General features: G+C 33.6%; 1 protein-coding gene across 1 annotated transcript in view; it reads left to right on the top strand.

The window, feature by feature from the left end:
- Positions 1-872: 872 nt before the first annotated feature.
- The window catches only part of LOC123531044 (uncharacterized), a gene marked incomplete at its 3' end in the record, with an annotated part of 41,851 nt that continues 23,240 nt past the window's right edge, over positions 873-19,483 (top strand). Inside the window, exons 1-14 of the mRNA XM_053535078.1 lie at positions 873-1,327; positions 2,368-2,461; positions 3,356-3,553; positions 4,825-4,915; positions 5,106-5,210; positions 7,229-7,257; positions 7,891-7,952; positions 8,552-8,648; positions 9,359-9,438; positions 12,640-12,790; positions 13,627-13,680; positions 14,526-14,678; positions 15,949-16,077; positions 18,275-18,428. Coding sequence (XP_053391053.1) covers positions 2,404-2,461; positions 3,356-3,553; positions 4,825-4,915; positions 5,106-5,210; positions 7,229-7,257; positions 7,891-7,952; positions 8,552-8,648; positions 9,359-9,438; positions 12,640-12,790; positions 13,627-13,680; positions 14,526-14,678; positions 15,949-16,077; positions 18,275-18,428 — 1,361 coding nt within the window. The remainder of the gene's footprint in view (positions 1,328-2,367; positions 2,462-3,355; positions 3,554-4,824; positions 4,916-5,105; positions 5,211-7,228; positions 7,258-7,890; positions 7,953-8,551; positions 8,649-9,358; positions 9,439-12,639; positions 12,791-13,626; positions 13,681-14,525; positions 14,679-15,948; positions 16,078-18,274; positions 18,429-19,483) is intronic.

Here is a 19,483-nt window from a genome sequence, read left to right as displayed (position 1 = left end):
TAATAAAGAGAAGTCTTAGGCTTACGTGATATTACATGGAAAACTTAAGTAGCAACGTGTGATATAAATATAATACACGCATATCGGTGACGTTTTACCCAAAATATATATGAGAGACGTTGAAGGTGAAGGCGAAGTTTGAAATCTCAAACTCTCTATTATGTGTAATAAAATTTACTTTATGATGTTATATATTGTTCAAATACTGACCGCGTTCAGTTCAGTTTAGATCGTTTTTACTGTTATATTTTGTTTAAATTCTGATCACGTTCAGATCAGTTTAGAACGTGTTTTACTGTTACATATTGTTTAAATTCTGATCGCGTTCAGTTCAGTTTAGAACGTGTTTGATTGTTACATTTTCTTTAATTCTGACCGCGTTCTGTTCAGTTTAGGTTTTAATTCCGATGACGTTCAGGTCTGTTTAGAACGTGCTTGACAACCATTGGCATATATACCTTTTGATTTTGTATGATGCTTCATATAGCCTTTTTGCCTAGAATAAACGCTAGCACAAAAATTCTATTCATCCTCATTTCTTTGGTCTTCGACGAAATCTCGAAAGAAGGACATACCGAAACTCTTTTGGCGAATACAAAAACATGATAAAATGATTTATTGGCAAACACAGAGTGTCGTTGGGTTTTGAATTCTGTCGATGGCATTTATTTGAAGTGTCTTTCTATATACTCCGCGAAACAAACGATACATGAAAACATGACGCACAAGCAACAAAATATTTATCATTTTATCATTTGTTTCTTTAAATGTCATTGTTCGTGTTGTTGTGCCAAATGATTACAGAAAGCCAGTAAAAGTCATAATGATGGTTTAGAACATGTAATTTTGAAAAAAAAAAGCAACGTTTGTGCTTTGAATGGTAAGGAATGATTTCTGTCTTTGTCAATTTTGCTTTTAAGTTAAGTTTGAATAAATTTCTAAATAGTTTAAAGATCAATGTATGTGAAAAATTATTTTACTTATGATTTTGAGCTTTGTTCACAATAGTAAATATTTATATTTAGGTACGTAGGTCAGTATTTTACATAAAAAGTGAAGAAACTATTAGATTTTAAATAGAATGTGCGTAAATCAATAGCTGATATCATTTTTGCGTTTTATATACATTTTGAAAATAAGTATCCTCGCAATATAACTATCCTAACGTGTCTTAACCTGCATTTTCTATTCAGGTTTCTTTCTTGTTTAAGGTGGCTTGAAATACGCTTGGAACTGGAACCCATATGTGACACTCATCTTGCAAGTTATTATATGTACTTCATTCATCATAATTTGCCTCAATGCTTCATCAAAAACACAACTCAACGTAAGTTAATTTATGATTGTTGTAGTCGGTTGGAATAAGACAAATGCTGTTTTATTAAAGCATTTAAAGTTTATCAGGTGAACAGGGGGTATACCCATCGTTCATTTATCTCGGACTGTATCCAGAAAGTGATGTTTCCATTGATGTTTGCCAAAACACATTTTGAGAGAATGAGAACTTTCTGTTTATAATTATGAAGGAAGAATCTTTCTTTATTGGTAATATGAATTTTAATACCCGTGAGCGCAGAACAAGAGTTTCAGTATGAATTTGCCAATCAATAAAAATAAAGAAATAAATCAGCTTTATATGATCATAGGAGTGGAAACACAATTTTTGCTTTATTGTCGTAATATTCCGTGATACACCAAAAAAGGGGTTAGGCTTTCGTTAGATTTTACATCGTCGGCAAACTTTGGTTAGAACGTGCTGATTTGCCTTAACATAAACAAACTGCGATATCGATTGTTAAAATAATATTTATAAAATGTAGATTAAATTAGAAGACATAAAGATGAATGCATACTGTTCAAATACGTTTCATTACATGATGTAGTATGCAACTGATGCATACCAATTTCTACGTATACTTTAACCCTCAAAGCAACTCAAAGCAAAGCCAGCGGTAACAAGGCACAACGAAGTAATAATTACGATTATCTGTACGAAGTAGGTCACTTTCCCATATGAACAAGTGCACAGATACTGACCGATTACAAATATTATTTACACTGAGGAAAACTGAGAAAATACTGTAATAGGATGAGAGAATTAATAGACTTAAGCGTCTTAAGCATGTCGCTAAACATAGGACTAGTTTGATGGAAACTGGATTGCAATAAATATTATTAAGGTAATGTACTCGTAAGGTCGGTATTTTCCGTTGGTTTACATTTTCTCATTAAATAATTTCGACATTTTCAGGTTGCTCTGAGAGAAAACATATTTCTAATTTAGACGAAGTATGATAAAATTGCATACGGAAATATGAAAACGAACAGAAATTGCCGCTATAACTCAATATGTGGTTTCGATTTTAGGTCGCAAAGATCCTGACATTTGTGTATGCTGCTATAATGACTGGAGTGGTGATAGGAACTGTTTTGAAGATCTCATTTGATGTCCATGATGCAAGTGAGGCAAACTGTAGAAACACTTTCTGTTTCAGATATCATTAGTGCAATTCTGTAAAGATATTTGAACTAAAGTGTATTTATAAAACCTATAAGAGAAATACAATGTATTTTAAAACATCGTATGTAACTAGTGAGCTGATGACAGACTCCATTTGATAGTCAGTACGAGAAACGTAATGCGGGTGCACCACCCTCATGGGACCTAGAAATGGCATAAGTGGGCGCAGTTTTCTGCTTTCAGAATTCATGAAAAACTATCTACCTATTGCTCTAAACGAGCAGTAAATTTATTCATACAACGGAAAAGAAAATAGGTGGCAACACATTTGCCTATTTAGCTCACCTGAGCACTTCGTGCTCATGGTGGGCTCGGTGCTTTCGTCTTTTTCATGTGCGTATACGTCCGTCCGTCATCAGCACTTCAAAACTTCTGAATAGATTTTAATAAATTTTGCCATAGATATTCGTTGAATGCTCCTCTACGTGTGTGTATTCTTCAAACGTTTCCGCTTGGTTGCACATAGGTCCGGCAACACTAGAATTAGAAAAATCTTCAAACGACATCTCCTTCTAAAAACACTTTTTTCCGATTTTAAGAAATTGATTTACACCCGCTGTGTAGTTATTCATATTGCATATCTATACAGAGTCATCGTTTTACTAGTCTAAATTCGTACATAAGAAATGGTTACACGAAAGAGGTACATGTATGTGAACGTTTGGCCAGTATGAGCTAAATGATTGCTAGTTATTGAATTAGAATGAGTAATTCTAGCTGCTATAATTCTGAAAACTCAAAATAAGTTATAATGACAGACGTACTGACAGAAAAATGACTCTAAATAAGCTTGAACTAGTTGTTTGGGCCATAATTGTAATCGTTACATTTCAGTTAAAAGCAAAAGTATTAAGATATCAACAACAACAGCGTACGTTTCTACAGTTGTCGTGATTTTCGTTCTCACAGCAATACTGCACTTAAAAGAATGTATCTACCTTTTGCATGGAATATGGTACCTTTTATGTCTACCTGCTGGATACTTGTTGTTAATGATATACAGTATCTGTAATATAACGGACAGATCATGGGGTATTTGATTTAACTATATACATAGCTAAATTTATAAATTATGTTGATCAATTGCTAAGTATCAATAATGTGGGCGAAAGTAATCGTTCTTCTGTTTCAAATAATATATAGATAGACGTATTCTTTGTCTAAGTGAACGATCGAAACATACCACAACTAGAAAAGACCATCATGCAATAATTTAATGAATGGCTTCTGCTGCTAACCGTGTAATTCGAGCATTACTGGTGCAACGTTTCAAAGTTGTGTCATACTACAAGAGAAATATGTCGCAGGACTTTTCAAAAGGGTAAAGCAACAAGGTCTCGTATTGGCTAGGTTGTTGACCGATGACACTTTCATCCCCACACGGGAACTCTTTCAAAAAACTTACCAATATCATGAGCTTGCTTGTCTTCGAAAGGACTTCATCATTGGGAACTCAAGTCTTGAAGGAATCAAATTATGAATTAGAATGACAACGCCATCCTGTACTTGTCTCATATTCGGTATAGGTCAACCATTCCGTATTGCACTTTCTCCGACACTGAGAATTTTCTGCCTTTTCTAACGAGATACTGATTGTAAGTTCTGCATGTAGTTATCTATACTTCAGATCAAACAACAACAGGCAAAGTAACATACTGATCAAAACTGTATACAGAATTCCATCCATTTTATGGCCAATGTTCACAATGTCTTCGCAGATTAAGAAAAACATAGTATTATGTTAGGTACTTGATGTTCCGTTTGCTATATTTTCCTTTGGAATGGATAGTTGAGCAATACAATTACATTCATGTACAGTATTGTGGTAAATTTAGAGGACGTTTCAATAAAAATGCTTGCAGACTTTTACCATATCCCACTTGTTCATTCACTATTTATGAAGATATTTCCAGGATATCTTTGTCTATACAGATTGGACTACAAAGCCCGATTTTAGCAGTATCGCGATTCCATTAAACCTTGACGCCGATAGTGATAGAATTGCGCGATTAGCAGCCATAACGGTGCATTAACGAGTGAAATGATAAAATATGTTACATTGTCTTTCATTTCACCAACATTTCGCAATATTTCATAGTATTTATGTAACGACTTCCAGTACTTTTTTTGAAAGATAGCCTCTTAATTGGAAAACGTTGACGCTGTAATTAGAAGTATGATGTGCCAATTAAAAATACTAATCGATCCACTTCTATTGGGATAAGTGTTAGAATGAATTAAAATTACTAATTTATTCACTACTAGAAACTGCTGTCATCTAACTTGTTCTTTTTGTCTTTCAGGAACAAGAGAGGAAAATCGTGATTCCGATTTTTCATCCGTTTATCAATTTTGGTGTCCTCAGATCACAAAGAGATTTAAGTCTTTGTGTTGGTAATGTCATAAAGTTAAATTGCAGAAATATTCAAGATATGTTCAACTTTTTAAATTGTTTTTTACTATTTTATAATATAAGATTAAATTAACTATATCAAATAATAACTGTACCAGGGGCTCGCGGCGATTTATTTTATGTAATCTGACAAACACAGAATAATACCGATTTAATCTTTTATCATTAAAGTAATATTCCACCTGAAGATGTGACCAGTCAGGAACAGCAACAAGATGAGTCAGAAACTACGCCAAAACAAGCGTGGATTGGTGATGTAGGAAGAGCAGATTCAATGTAATACTGTTCTGTAGTGTTTTGTCCTACCTGTTTTCTTGTTTGCATTTTTATGTGCTTACACTTATATCTATTAGTTTGTTTTGGAATCATGCGTTTCTGTTGCATGGCTTTCCCTGTTGAATACCAATCCTTACTTCTTTAACTTCTCCATACATATCCACGCTTTCTCTAATTTATCTCCATTTTTCCATCTTCCATATTAATTAAAATGTACATGTTGCTTGAATTTTGAACTATCAGTAATGTAGTTCCACTAGAATTTCTATTTGATTCAAACCTACCTCTTAATGCATGGCTCTGACAGTGCTTTCTATACATAATGTTTCCGGGATAGCATGGCCTTTAATTGGTACATACCATTATTCTTCATTATAATACCTATCAGCCTTATAGGTTATATTGCAGTAATGTGCTTCCGTGATGTAGTAAAATATTCCCTAATACATAGATCCCATTTCTTTTCCATTTTTCGCGCATTTGGGTGTACATCGGGGGCTAAATGGGCATAATGTTAATTGTGGAATGCATTTTACATAAAATAGGACACTTTTTATGCTAATATTCGCATGTTTTCTGAAATGCGGCAATATGAGGGGATTTGTCTTCCGTTGATTTGCATTTCACTGCATACTATTCAAAACCCCTTTTTCTTTTCGTTTTCTTGAAGCAAATGTATGGATATCTTGTGGAAAATAGGTCTAGGACGGAGTGAAAATCTAGACACTGTAACAAAATTGTTCTTAAGTAGATGAATTTTATATGAAATAAAGAACAATTTCTTTCATTGGCATGTAGCCTTAAGACACAGTTTATTAAATAGATTTTCATGGAGCTCCGATACTCGATCTCTAAAATAGAATGCAATAGTTTTAAAGTACCATTGATCAAAAGTGTTTTACATGTTATCGACGTCTTTTTTATTTAATTTAAATTTCACATAATCGAGTAACGCTATATTTATAACTTAGAATTCAGTTCGCTTTGAAAACTCTAGCAAAGACTTGTATTGATGAAGATTAAACAAACGGGAGTACGTATAGAATATAAAGTTACAGCCGTAATAAAATTTCGAAAATGGCTCGAAGTCCTTTGTCTTGTAAATTTCTCCGATTCGCTTGATAAATTTTAAATCATATAACAGTTTTATAGAAGATTTCATGAAGATTTTTGGGACAAAAGATTGCATGTCAGGATCAGAACCTAACTACGATGGAACTCCTTGTTGCCCATAGTATTTTAAATGATCTGAAAAAGGCAAGGAATGTTACTATTCATACGTGTTAAAGATAAAGATAAGCATGCAGGGAGGAAATTTCGTCATAATTGTCGCTGGATTCCTCACCATTATCTTACATGTAAAAGTGGCCGTAAAAAGTCGCCCCGACTTCATCTCAGTGTTGTTATATTTTCTGGTCCTTCGGGATCATTGATTTCAACTCATTTAGATTTGAAAATTGAATACTGCTTAAGCCGGTGCTAGGGGTCGTGGGCAGTGTTGCATTTTCCATTACTGCTCATGAGCAGACTCAATCAAACCGAGTCTGCAATTTTCACTGTTTGCTTTGTGTTCTCGGTGCTTTCGAGGGATCAACTTTCCAGATTATATTTTAGAAATAAGGCATATCCTATGCCATTTGATCTGCTTAACATTCAAATGTAGTATATGACTTAATCTGTTCATTCATTTCTGGAGTATGTGGGCTGCTATATGGCCAGCGTTAATTTTACAGAATACTTACTAATTTAAATCGCTGGATTAGTAAAATTTATATCAGTTTAATAACAGTCATGTACATTAACTGGACGCAATTAAGCAATGTATTTGTTGTACCACTGGCAGACTTTCCTGAACATGTGACAAGAGCTTTATTTTTGTCACTGAAATGAATTAAGTTTTATTATAACACCAGATTTTGAGATTATTTTCACGAAAATAGTATAAATATAATCTGTATATATATATATATATATATATGAATGTTTATACTCGATAAAAGGTGTAAATTTTTTTTCAGACCGAGTTTACCTGAAGATAATGGTGCAAGTATGTCATTTTTAATTTCAATATTACATCGTGCAATAATGTAAAGAGAGTCGTTTTTTTTTACTTTATTAATACACAAAAAGAAGTTATGCGTCCGCGGAATAATTTTACGAAGGCATAGCCCGGGTGAAAGAAAATCTAAGTAAAACAAGATTTTCCTATACATAGCTTCGATTCTAATACTAGTATGCCCTTTATCTAAAAAGTAGTAAAATTATAGTAGCGCTCGCTTATGGTCGTAACAAAACATTGAAGTCATCGCACGTGAACGTGACGTCATATAAATGCAAGGGTGTTTTAAAAGAAACAAGCATATACGAATTAAGAATTATATAGGACAATGAATACGCAAAGCTTGTTCTTTCAAATAGAAACAGAGTATTTATTTTAATTATATCTCGTCGCTGCTTGATAACTCGAATCTACTTTCCTCGCTAATCGAAGCCTTTTATTTGTAAATAAAATGTATCAGACAGTTGCTGGATAAAACAATAGCATACATTGAGTGAAACAGGGTACCAGGGGAGGGGTGGGTGGGTGATAATACTTTGAGCTGTATTAAATCAAAATTTGTTAAATACTTTATCGTATTGTTTATATAAGATTTAATTGAACGTTATTCGATTTATCAAGGTCGGATTGGCCACACAGGAAACACAGCTATAAAAGTGAGAGACTGGCTACCGGACGACATGGTTAGTACATTATATTAAATGTATTATGCAAAATGTTCACTTTTGATTTTTATACTTACGAACTGTATTCTAGGAGTCAGGTTATTTTAGTTTAAATCATGCATATAAGTTAAGAAGAACACAAGGTCATGACATTATAGCTAAATGTTTCATCCGTCATTGAATCATTTAAGCGACTTGTTTTTCACATAACGAGTTCTCCTTTTATTTTTGGCATACCCTTTGATTTAAAAACGCATTCGAGGTAAATTTCAGAAAAAATCATCGGACGAGCTTTATTTTCGCTTATAAGTGACGCATTATTAGGAGTCGTTTTTCCAGTTCAAAGAGTGGGGAGCATCCTATAAGCGTGTACTACAAGAGTATTAAAAGAAAAAGGAACCCCAGATTGCATGTCCGATGTAGGGGTGTGTCTAATAATCGAGTGAGTGTGTCTTATAAACAAAATATACGGTACTGCGATTCATCTTAACTTTTCAAGATATTAGAGTATTGTTGTGACTTGTGTGGAAAAAAATGTAATCTTGTGAAACAACATTTAAATTATTCTTGTATTACATATGAATATTTGCGTCTTGACACTTGTGGTTATTTTTCAGAAAAAGTATACCGATTTGTTTGATAAGCAGGGCTACGAAAATACGATGCTTATCAGTTCAATGACAGACAAAGATCTACGTAAAATTGGAATAAAAGGTGAATGTCTATGAAACACACACAAAACAATAATACAGGTGGAATAGCCACGTTCACAGCACGCAGTCCCGCTCCGTCCCTTACCCCCGACGCAGTAAAAAGGGTTAATATATGTACGTATCACAAATAAACAAAGGAACACAATGGGGCTCTGCCTGCAGTTTCCAAAGCGCTACTGGGTATCTTTAACCGGTTAATTGACAGCACACTCTCACTTGTTATCCCAACCGTGTTTCAAAGTTACAACAGAAAAAAAAGACCTTGTAGGTCTATTCACGTTAACATAATAATGCAGCCTTATTAAAATATACGAAACACATGTAAAGTCATTCAGTATCAGCTATCTAGTAATACTTATCTACTTATATCAATTATTGTGCATTCTATATTACTATTATAAACGTTTAAAATGTCATCGGAATGTAAGAACCTAAAGTTTCATGTTATTTGTTTTATCAGAAAGGACTTAGATATCAAATATTTGCTTAATTAAGAAATAATTCATAGCAAAAAAGTGTTTTAACACTTATTTATGACGTCATCGCACGTTCACTTTACGTCATTCTAGCGTTAGTGTTTAAAAGAGAAAAACAAGTTAGAATTGATATTAATTTATATTGCTGCCTACATTTCAACACAAGCCATCTACTTAGTAAAATGATTACAGGTGTCATTGTCATATAATAGAATTAATGCCATTTCCATTTCAGCGGACATTGACAGAGTAGTGTTACTATCGCTAATACAGAAATTACCGCCATTTGATCATGATATACCTCTTTCGGTTCCTGTAAGACATTTTGGGTTTGTTTTGCGGATTCTATAGAGGATATATGTTTGTTTCAGTGAAATATCAAGTTTATTTCACAAGTGAGCATCAAAAACTGATATTTTCACGAGTGGTTTAGGCACGAGTAAAAATGACTTTTTTGGTGCTCACGAGTGAAATAAAACTGATATTTCACTGACACAAACAAATATTCTTTTTATTTTATGTGTAAATCTCTCTTTTTGTTGCGTAATTTATAAAATGTTTAAAATCGCGAAAAAGGTCAGCAGAAAGCATAACACATGCACAAATGACGTCATTTTAACGACGTGATCGTCATTATGTCCCCTGGTATTCATAACGCTCTGTTTACAATTTGACTTCAGTCGCGACGGACGATCGGAACTTGTTCGACAGAAATAGTAAAAAAATAAAATTGATAATCTGCTGTGTCAAAACTGTGGAATATCTCTTTTATTTCACTGAGAAAACTCTATTATTGGCTGGAAAACACAAAATAAAATGTCCGTATTGGACAAATGAATTTCAAATAATATTCCATTTGAAATGAAATTATTCTATCTGTACGTACATGTACTTTTAATGTAATTTGTGAACAACTATTTATGTTACCCGTAATCATTATAAACAAATTCCTTCATTCATAATATCCTGAATATATCTGATATATGTAAAAAACCTACAAAGTATTGTTGATATCATCTTTGTTTACAAATATCGCCTTAAACAAGATATGTATTTCACATTGACACTTTATACCGTGATTTGATGATGCAAAACTGGTAAAACTCTTCACTTAAAGTCACAGAAAGATTTAAGTCGATAAAGCTGTGTTCGTGTTAAATAACCAACCGCACTGCAGAAAATTTCAAACAGAATTTACATTTATAATCTGTACATAAGATTTGGTAACGTAACTGTATATTCTCAGTCCAACAAGTGACCAGTTCTTTTATTAACTTACTAGTTGAACTTTTAGTGTTTATAAATTTTAAATATAAACATTAATATTAGAAAATAATAAAAACAAGAGGGCCAAACTATAGAAACAATGGGACCATATTATAGCCTAGAGGCATACTTTGAACAAAGGTTGTAAATGTCCACCAGAAGATGCTAGATACCATATATTAAAGTCCTAGGCCATATTGTTTTGAACAAGAAGATTTTCAAAGTTTTTTCTATATAAGTCTACATTTATAATCTGTACATAAGATTTGGTAACGTGATAATGTGGCAGTTGACCTCAATACAATCGACAGTGTTTATTTTCCAATACAAGTAAATCCAATAATTGCTTTACAATAGATATGTGACGGATTATTTTTGAACACCCCTGGACTTATTGGACTCAACTGCCACATTATCAAAGCTTATTAGTATATAAGCCATGTTAACCCCGGGGCGGGCCATATTTGACCCTAGGGGATTAATTTGAACCATCTCAGTAGAGGCCCACTAGATGCTGCTGCATACAATATATATAGGCCTTATGCCTTGTGGTTTTGTACAGTCCAGAAGATTTCTAATTGTTTTCTTTCGGTTAGCATGGCAACCCGAGTTCTGTATAAGATTCATTTCTTGAACAATTATAAAGAAGACTATCCAAGGATCTTTGGCTCAGGTTAGCTAACCCTTTCCCTGGAAAATTTCTACACTGACGAAATATGAAAACGCAACAAACATATGCCTGAATATAATTTTACTACAAAAAGCATCACCTTAAAATAGTCATCGCAAACACATATCGATACTAGCATTTAGGAGTGACCAGTCGCTTTTATTAATAAATTTGAAAGGTTACTGGAATAACCACTTCAGTAAAGGGGTACCCTACCTTTTTATTTTTTATTTTTATGATCAATATTTAAATGACTGCCTCTTCGGCAATTAGATGCCGTGGTGCAGTGGTAAGTGTGACGGCTCTAAAATCTAACTTTTGTGAGTTCGAATTCCAACGGAGATAATTTTGTTTGTGTGTTGTTTTTTTTTTTTTGTTTTTTTTTTTCATTTTATTTTATTTTATTTTTCATTTTATATTTTGGTAACATACATTTAAAATGATAATAATTTGTTAAAGATGTGTTTGAATTGCATTACTAGTATCATTTTGCTATTTCCACATAAAACATAGGTTTTTTTAAATATCTTTTTGATTGTGAATTATTCAACATAGTTGACATAGCTCTTGACAGTTTGGTCATTCAAATAGTTGATGACACTGATTTGGAGGAAACCGACGCCGCCAGCAAGTGTAAGGATGCTCCATTGTGCGTGTGTTTAAAATGTATTGAAATTGTATGAATGAAATTAAAAATGAAATTGATGTGGTGAAATAAAATAAAATAAAAAACATGAAAAATATAAATAAAACAAATTCAATCACAAAACAAAACGCCCTGTGTGGGATTCGAAACCACAGCCTCCTAGTTGCAAAAATTAAATCACTAACAAGATTTCTCAATCCTGCCAACTGAGCTATCAATACAATTTCAATCTGCTTAGTATTTGAAGTGTATTTATAATTTTAAATAGGTCAAATATCTTCCAAACCCTTATTTAATAAATGGAACAGTCTGGAAAATCCAAATCTAAAAATAAAAGCGACAGGTCACTCCTAATTGCTAATACTCTATACCCATTGTTTTAATTGCACGGTCTGTTGTACTGATTACATTTAAACACAATGAGCATATAGTATCCAGATGTGTATATGTTGAACATTTCAATGTGATGTTTTTTTGTAGTAAAATATATATTCCGGCATATGTTTGTCGCGATTTCATATTGGTATAAAATGGACTGGTTCTTCTTTAAATTTGGACAGTATCACTTATTATTCAAGGGGGCTATTTACTGAAAATTTACTGACTGAATAGCGAACAGTGCAGACCAATTGCAATAGGCTTTGACAGCGAAGAGCATGGTTCTTGACCAGACTGCACGAATGCGCATGGTGGTCGCAAATGCACTATGTTGGTTTTCTCATGATGCGGCTCATTAATCATTCAGAAGAAAACAAACTGTTGTTATGTATGTGTTTATCTAGAACAATTTGCGGTAAAAATTAACCGACAGGCATTTTATTTCAAGTAGTACTAAAGAAATTATCATAAATATAGTAAAGTGTATACAAGTCTACCTTAGTTAACTTCATGTTTATGCGCACAAAACAGACTGATTTTATTTCTGTATTTTAAGACTAACTTACCCAAATGGTTAGAGGAAATCGGACTTGAACAGTACAGCCGACATTTCAAAAATGACTCATTCGACAAGAAAGAAGTTATTGAAAAACTGAAATCATACGGAAAGGATGAAATAAAAGCCGAACTACAGATAAGAAAAAGAGGTTTGATATAAACTTGGAAGATAATTTGTCATGAATTAAATAAATGAGCCGTGCCATGAGAAAACATAGTGGTTTTGCGACCAGCATAGATCCAGACCAGCCTGCGCATCCGCGCAGTCTGATCAGGCTCCATGCTGTTCGCTTTCAAAGCCTATTGGAATTGGAGAAACTGTTAGCGAACAACATGGATCCTGACCAGACTGCGCGGATGCGCAGGTTGGTCTGGATCCATGCTCGTCGCAAACCCACTATGTTGGTTTTCCCATGGCACGGCTCAAATAATGAATTTAAGGCCAAGTTTTACTTTAATGATTTATTTCTTATTTATTTTGATTTGAGGCACAAAGAATTATGGACAGTTCCAGTTTTTGTCGATAACTTTCATCTAACTCCTCCCTCTTTTGTTATTCTATTCACAACAAGGTCAAGCACTCACAAGCGGTATCACAAACAAAACGTACGTGGTCTACTGTGTTAAGTAGGTCAATCGTACTTGACAGTCCCGACTAGACACTCTTTTCATGGATAGATGCAAAGAGTGTAATTCGTTGCACCATCCATCTTACGATGGTGGCTGATTATTTTATACAAAACACTGCACGAATAAACATGATAAATGGTTTCTCACTAGCTTAAGATGAATCTTAGTATCCAAGTCTGCAGCCCAATACTTTGTTTGACTTGATGACTGTATTCGTTTCATTTAGAATCTATTTTACTTGAATTGCCGGTACATAATTGTATTAATGTATTTTAATATGCGCAGGAAAACAAAACAACGTCGATTTATAGTGGTTATAGAGTTTAAACTGTAATTGTAACTCTTTTTTTTTTAGGACATATCAAGCGCTTATTGTACGCGATTGCACGAATGCGTGAACCGTCAAACAGTAGAGTATATTCATTATATCTTACGTTTACAAATTATATGGATACTTATTTTGGTATTTTTTACGACATAGATGCATAATTTATTTATTCTTTATTTATTTTATTAACTAAAGTAAAGAGGTCGTTTTGTGGAACACAATCTAGCTGTTATAGTCGCTATATGAGAAATAGCAAAAGCATATGGCAATTTGTCCAATTCTGAGTTTAACCTTGTCCATGATAAAAATGAATAATACATAAAGCATGTGCACATTAATAGAAATCATAACTGATTTCGAAACCTTGAATACATAGACCAGTTTAGCAAAAGCATGTAAACTAATTAATTTATACAAATGTATATCACTTTGAAATGAATATTATGTTGTCAATAATGTCATTATAAGTATTCTTACTGATATTTTCATAAAGTATTGCAAATAGATTAAGTTACTTAGGTAGTGTTTTTTTGTTTTCTTTCATTAAAATTATATTTATCATTTTCAGTGACATTGGCATCAGATTAGCACTCGTATACAACATAAACCACGAAAAAGAAAACTATAAATATGCATATATATATATATATATATATATATATATATATATATATATATCGTAAAATTATAAAATGACTTCACACGCTCGCTTAGTTTTTCTTAAATTTTAATATAAAAGTCACAAACTAGTTTCGCCGTGAATGGCTCATCAGTGTGTCTGAATATATAACAATAAGCGAAAAGGAATAAATTCAATATATATATATATATATATATATATATATATATATATATATATATATATATATACATGGAATAAAAAAATCTTTCAGTTCAATGAGAAATATTAATACCATAAATTGTAGGAGAGCAGAAAATTGCAAAAGTAAGAGGAGACTTGAAAACTGTCAGATTTGATGAAATGGTGAATAAAAAAGAGAAAGAGTTCTGGGTAAGGCTTATCAAAAAGGCTCTGCAGCCGCAGTCAAACGCATTTGGGTCAGATAAAGTATTGAAAGGTAAGTACTCGGACAACTGCTCCCATTTCTAATCGTTCAAACTCGATACAGTGTCAAATAACACAGAGTAGAGAATTTTAGTTGATAATACGTAATCTTATTTCCTTTGGAAAGATAATAAAGAATGTATTCCAATGCGAGGTCTTCCGGCCCAATTTGGTTCATCTTATTAAAGTAAAAAGTTAAAAAGCCATAATTCGCCTAACACGACATAAACAAAAAATGTTACAGGGTCGGTTTAATTGAGCCTGTTCATGGACGGTAGTGGAAATGCAAACCACTGTCCACGTCCTCTAGCCCCGGGTTGAGCAGAACTCGACCTTTACACATGCTAGAAATACTGGAATATAATGTACAGAATTCGTAGATGTATTCATACGGCGGTGCACATAGAACATTCCATGATGCACAGACTGCAATTCCTTGAAAGGCGGCGCACCCGCGCAGTCTAGTCAGGATCCATGCTGTTCGCTTTCAAAGTCTGTTGCAATAAGAGAAACCGTTAGCGAACAGCATGGATCCTGACCAGACTGCACAGGTGTTGGTTTGCTCATGGCGCAGCTCATATGTTGAATAGATTCATGATCACAAAAGACCAAAAAATATAACAACACTGAATGTTCACTCTCGGAGCTATTCGACATAGATCCGTACATCACATTCCAGTGCCTCATTTAATCGGAACTACACGTTCCCTGGAATATTATATGATTCAATTTAATTTCCTTGTCGAAAAGTGTACAAAATGATTTTTATGGGGAAAAACATGGAACCAGTGGTAATCAAGATTATTGATTTATTCTATTTGTTTGACCGCTTGAGTGATAGTGACGTTGCCTTAGAAACGGATAATAAATGAAGTTCGTGTTCTAAGGCCTGCAATTCAGTTCAAACTTCAGCTAAATAGAAGAAGACATGAATATATTGGAGCACTTTTCCGTGTTTTTTAACACCTCTCGTACGATTAGCAATCACAGTTTAAATTATCATTTCTTAATATGAAATTTCATTCACTTGACAGCACTATTCCAATTTTTAAACAAAGTTTTAACAGTTTTAAAGTATTTGTAATTTTCTATAGTCATTTGGTATCAGCGCGCTGGAAATACACAATGTTGAATATTTTATAAAAATATTGATTGAAACTAATAGTATACTGTTTTCAGGGTATGTGTAATAGTAAGGTATTTTTGTGGAGAAACTGTGCGCCCTACGCAACACTTGGTATACTGTTTTCAGGGTATGTCTAATAGTAAGGTATTTTTTGCAGAGAAACTGTGCGCCCTACGCAACACTTGGCTGATCAGTTTTGGTTTGTCAAATATTTTGTGGTTGATACTGATAATGACTTTGTCTGAGAAGGGACACTTACTTGGTGTGTTTGGTAGCAATCCTGTTGGTGAGAACCACATTTAGATTTTTCATTTCATACGTATAAAAGAACGACTCGTCTATTTTCTGGTATAAAGCACTGTACAGAACATATACCTTCTAGAACAGCATTGGGACACTTATAGCAAACATTACAATAAATACAGAAATATTTATCTTTTAACAAATCGTATCAAAATAAAAAATAACCTGCATTCAGTAATAGCGGTTTTTGAACAAATCGTGCATGCACACATTTACATTTACTATAAGTAGGAATGAGCATATAGGAATTACTTTTTCGTATTAGATCGTATTACAACAAATATTTCGGCATATACCGATGTAACGAAAATATAAAGGAAATGTTCTATCTGTGCTTTATCTCAGAAATAACTTACAATTATAAATAAATTCCAAGGAATGCTAAAGTTTGTTTTTGTTTGTTTTGGATTTAAAACCGTTTTTCAACAGTAGTTCAGTCACGTAACGGCAGGCATTTAACTTAACCGGTGTTCCTTGATTCTGTACCAGTACAACCCTGTTCTCCACAAGTAACTACCAACACCCCCACATGAATTATCAAATTTTGAGGACGAATGATTTCAGACACAATGTCTTTTATCAAATCGTCACAGAGAATATACGCTCCGCCAGCGGATCGAACTCGCGATCCGTAGACTAACGTTCTCCCTACTGAGATAAGCGGGCGGACTCGTTAAAGTCTGTAATACTCCTTTCTTGAGTATAATAAATTACTATTTGCATTATATTATATTATTTGCTATATCACTGTTTCAAAATTGAGGCCCATATTATAAATGGGGACACCTAATGTATTATCTTATTAAGGTATTAGGCCCCTAATAGTAATGTTTATAAAATGACATTTGCTTGGTATATTCTTACAGTTGACTATGCTTTGCACTTTGTTGCAAATTTTTAAAAAAACTTTTACCCTGCCGTTTTTTTTTTAAATTTTGTGTAATTTATGGTATTTCCTCAAGCTCAAGTAGAGACAAACTTCAAAGTGGCAGCCTTTACCTAAAACGTTTGCAGAGAATTCATTTTACCATTATTTTTTATGAAAGAATCATCAAACTATTGGTAAACAATTATAAAACTAAGAAATAAAAGTGTCAGTATCATTTTTTCAAGGGTGCCTCAAGTAAACGGATTGAATGAGACACATTTCTATCTCAAACATTGAAAAATTAAGGTCGAATCCTGCGGGTCTGTTTTGAATTTTGCTCACTTCATTCAAAAGTAACTGTGGGGCAGATGTAAAACCAACCTATATTTTTTCCACAAGATGTAATCTGAAGAATGAAGGCAAAATAAAGAACTTTTAACGCACGTAACTCAGTATTTTTAAAGATGTCTAACTCTACCCCTTCTATTTCAGAGGTAAATTCACTTTGAACAGCAGGAAATTGCCTATCAAATGAATATTTTCCACTTTTGTACAATAAATCAATAACAAGTCTTCAAAGAAGTAAAAATTTACTAGAAAAAAAAGAAAAATAAGGGGAAAAAAATTGGTCCCAGTGGGGCTTGAACCTACGCCCCCTGAAAATTGAAGTCAAAGTAGGTTTATGTAGAAACTGAATACTCTTCAAAAAGGAGTCTATTATGGGCCTAATACCTTAAATACAGATTTTAAATGTATGTATATGGCATACCAATCAACTTAGACAATATATCAATTACGGTTTTGAAGTATATCACAAAACCACAGAATATTTTTTTGTAAACAAACAAAATCTTTATAAACAACCCATCTGTCCAATACATCTTTACCGTTCTATTCCGTAGAGTTGGATATTTAGCCCCCTCCCCCCCCCACCCCCTTAAAAAGAATGCAATTTGTAAAGAAATAAAGTAAACCTTTGGCAAGAACGATGTTTAACTTAGTTATGTAAAGTTTAAACACTCGTTCATTGTTGCAAATGCATCGAAACGAAACATGTAATAGCTTTTCAACTGGTGAGTTTTTAAAGGCGTTTGACTGTCCAGAAGTATGGCTCTTTCAGACAGTCACTTTCCGAAGTTCAAAATATGTATGAGTAAATTGACAATGGTTTTATTGCATAATATAAATGTTTTATATGCTATCTAATTTTCATGTAATACAATTCTATCTTTCTGTGATATTGTGATGTCCAAACTTTCTTCGTCGAAACATGGACCTAACTCTTAATGTATTTATTTTAATTATGTTTAAGGTTTCATAGTCGTGTTACTCTTTGGCTTCATCCTGATAATACAGTTTTTGGCAATGATATGTCATCGGTTCTCTACATTGAAACATTATCTAGCAAGAGCACCGTATATCTGTGGGAGCGACAAGAATGTGATGTGGGAGTATGACAATAAAAGGTGTGTTATATCATGATAATTATATTGTTCTGCGGGTTTTTTTTTTTGTACTTTGCTTAAGAGTATTTTAATTGATTTTTTATATAAACTACAGACTGAAAAACATTCCATTACATTTTACCGGTTCTACCTAGGTGCCCACTCGTGATAAAATAATGAGCGGAGGGGTACCTAGGGTCTTCCTCCGCCATATGACTTATAATTGTTTCGGTGCGACGTTAACCCACTTCCGCCAGAAAGCAGAGGGTGCTTACACTATTCATTACATCGAATATTAAAAACAAGTGTTCCTGCTGTTTGTGTCCAGACAAAACAATTGCGGACAAAGGGAAAGTAATTTACTATTGTTCAAACAGAGTTAAATCTTATAAACAACTAGATATTCTTATTTTTTCAAATATCTTTTTATTCGTTATTTTTTCGTTTCTAAGCAAATACAAACCTAGCTCTGATTATCTATATTTTGATGAAAACTAATATCATTTTTATACGCCCGTTTGAAAAACGGGACGTATTATGGGAACGCCCCTGGCGGACGGGCGGACGGGCGCGTCCACAGACCTTGTCCGGAGCATATCTTCTACATGCATGGAGGGATTTCGATGAAATTGGGCACAGTTGTTCACCATTATAAGACGGAGTGTCAGGCGCAAGAACCAGGTCCCTAGGTCTAAGGTCAATGTTAAATGTCAAATTCAAGAATGGCTTTGTCCGGAGCATATCTTCTTCATGAATGGAGGGATTTTGATGAAAGTTGGCACAATTGTTTATCATCATTAGACGGAGTGTCTTGCGCAAAAACCAGGTCCCTATGTCTAAGGTCAAGGTCACACTTAGAGGTCAAAGGATACAAGAATGAAAAAATCAAGAATGACTTTGTCTGGAGCATATCTTCTTCATGCATATGTAGCTTGGCACAGTTGTTCACCATATTACATCAAACGCACGCTATTCTGCACATTTATGTAACGTCATTTAAACAACGTGTTGACGCTAAAATATGATTTTGGACGTCACAAGATCATATAAAATATCCATAATCCGCCCCTCTCCCA

This window comes from Mercenaria mercenaria, unplaced genomic scaffold (genome assembly GCF_021730395.1).
Source record: "Mercenaria mercenaria strain notata unplaced genomic scaffold, MADL_Memer_1 contig_4447, whole genome shotgun sequence".
In the NCBI taxonomy this organism is placed as follows: domain Eukaryota; kingdom Metazoa; phylum Mollusca; class Bivalvia; order Venerida; family Veneridae; genus Mercenaria; species Mercenaria mercenaria.
This window is presented reverse-complemented; position numbering and strand designations above follow the sequence as displayed.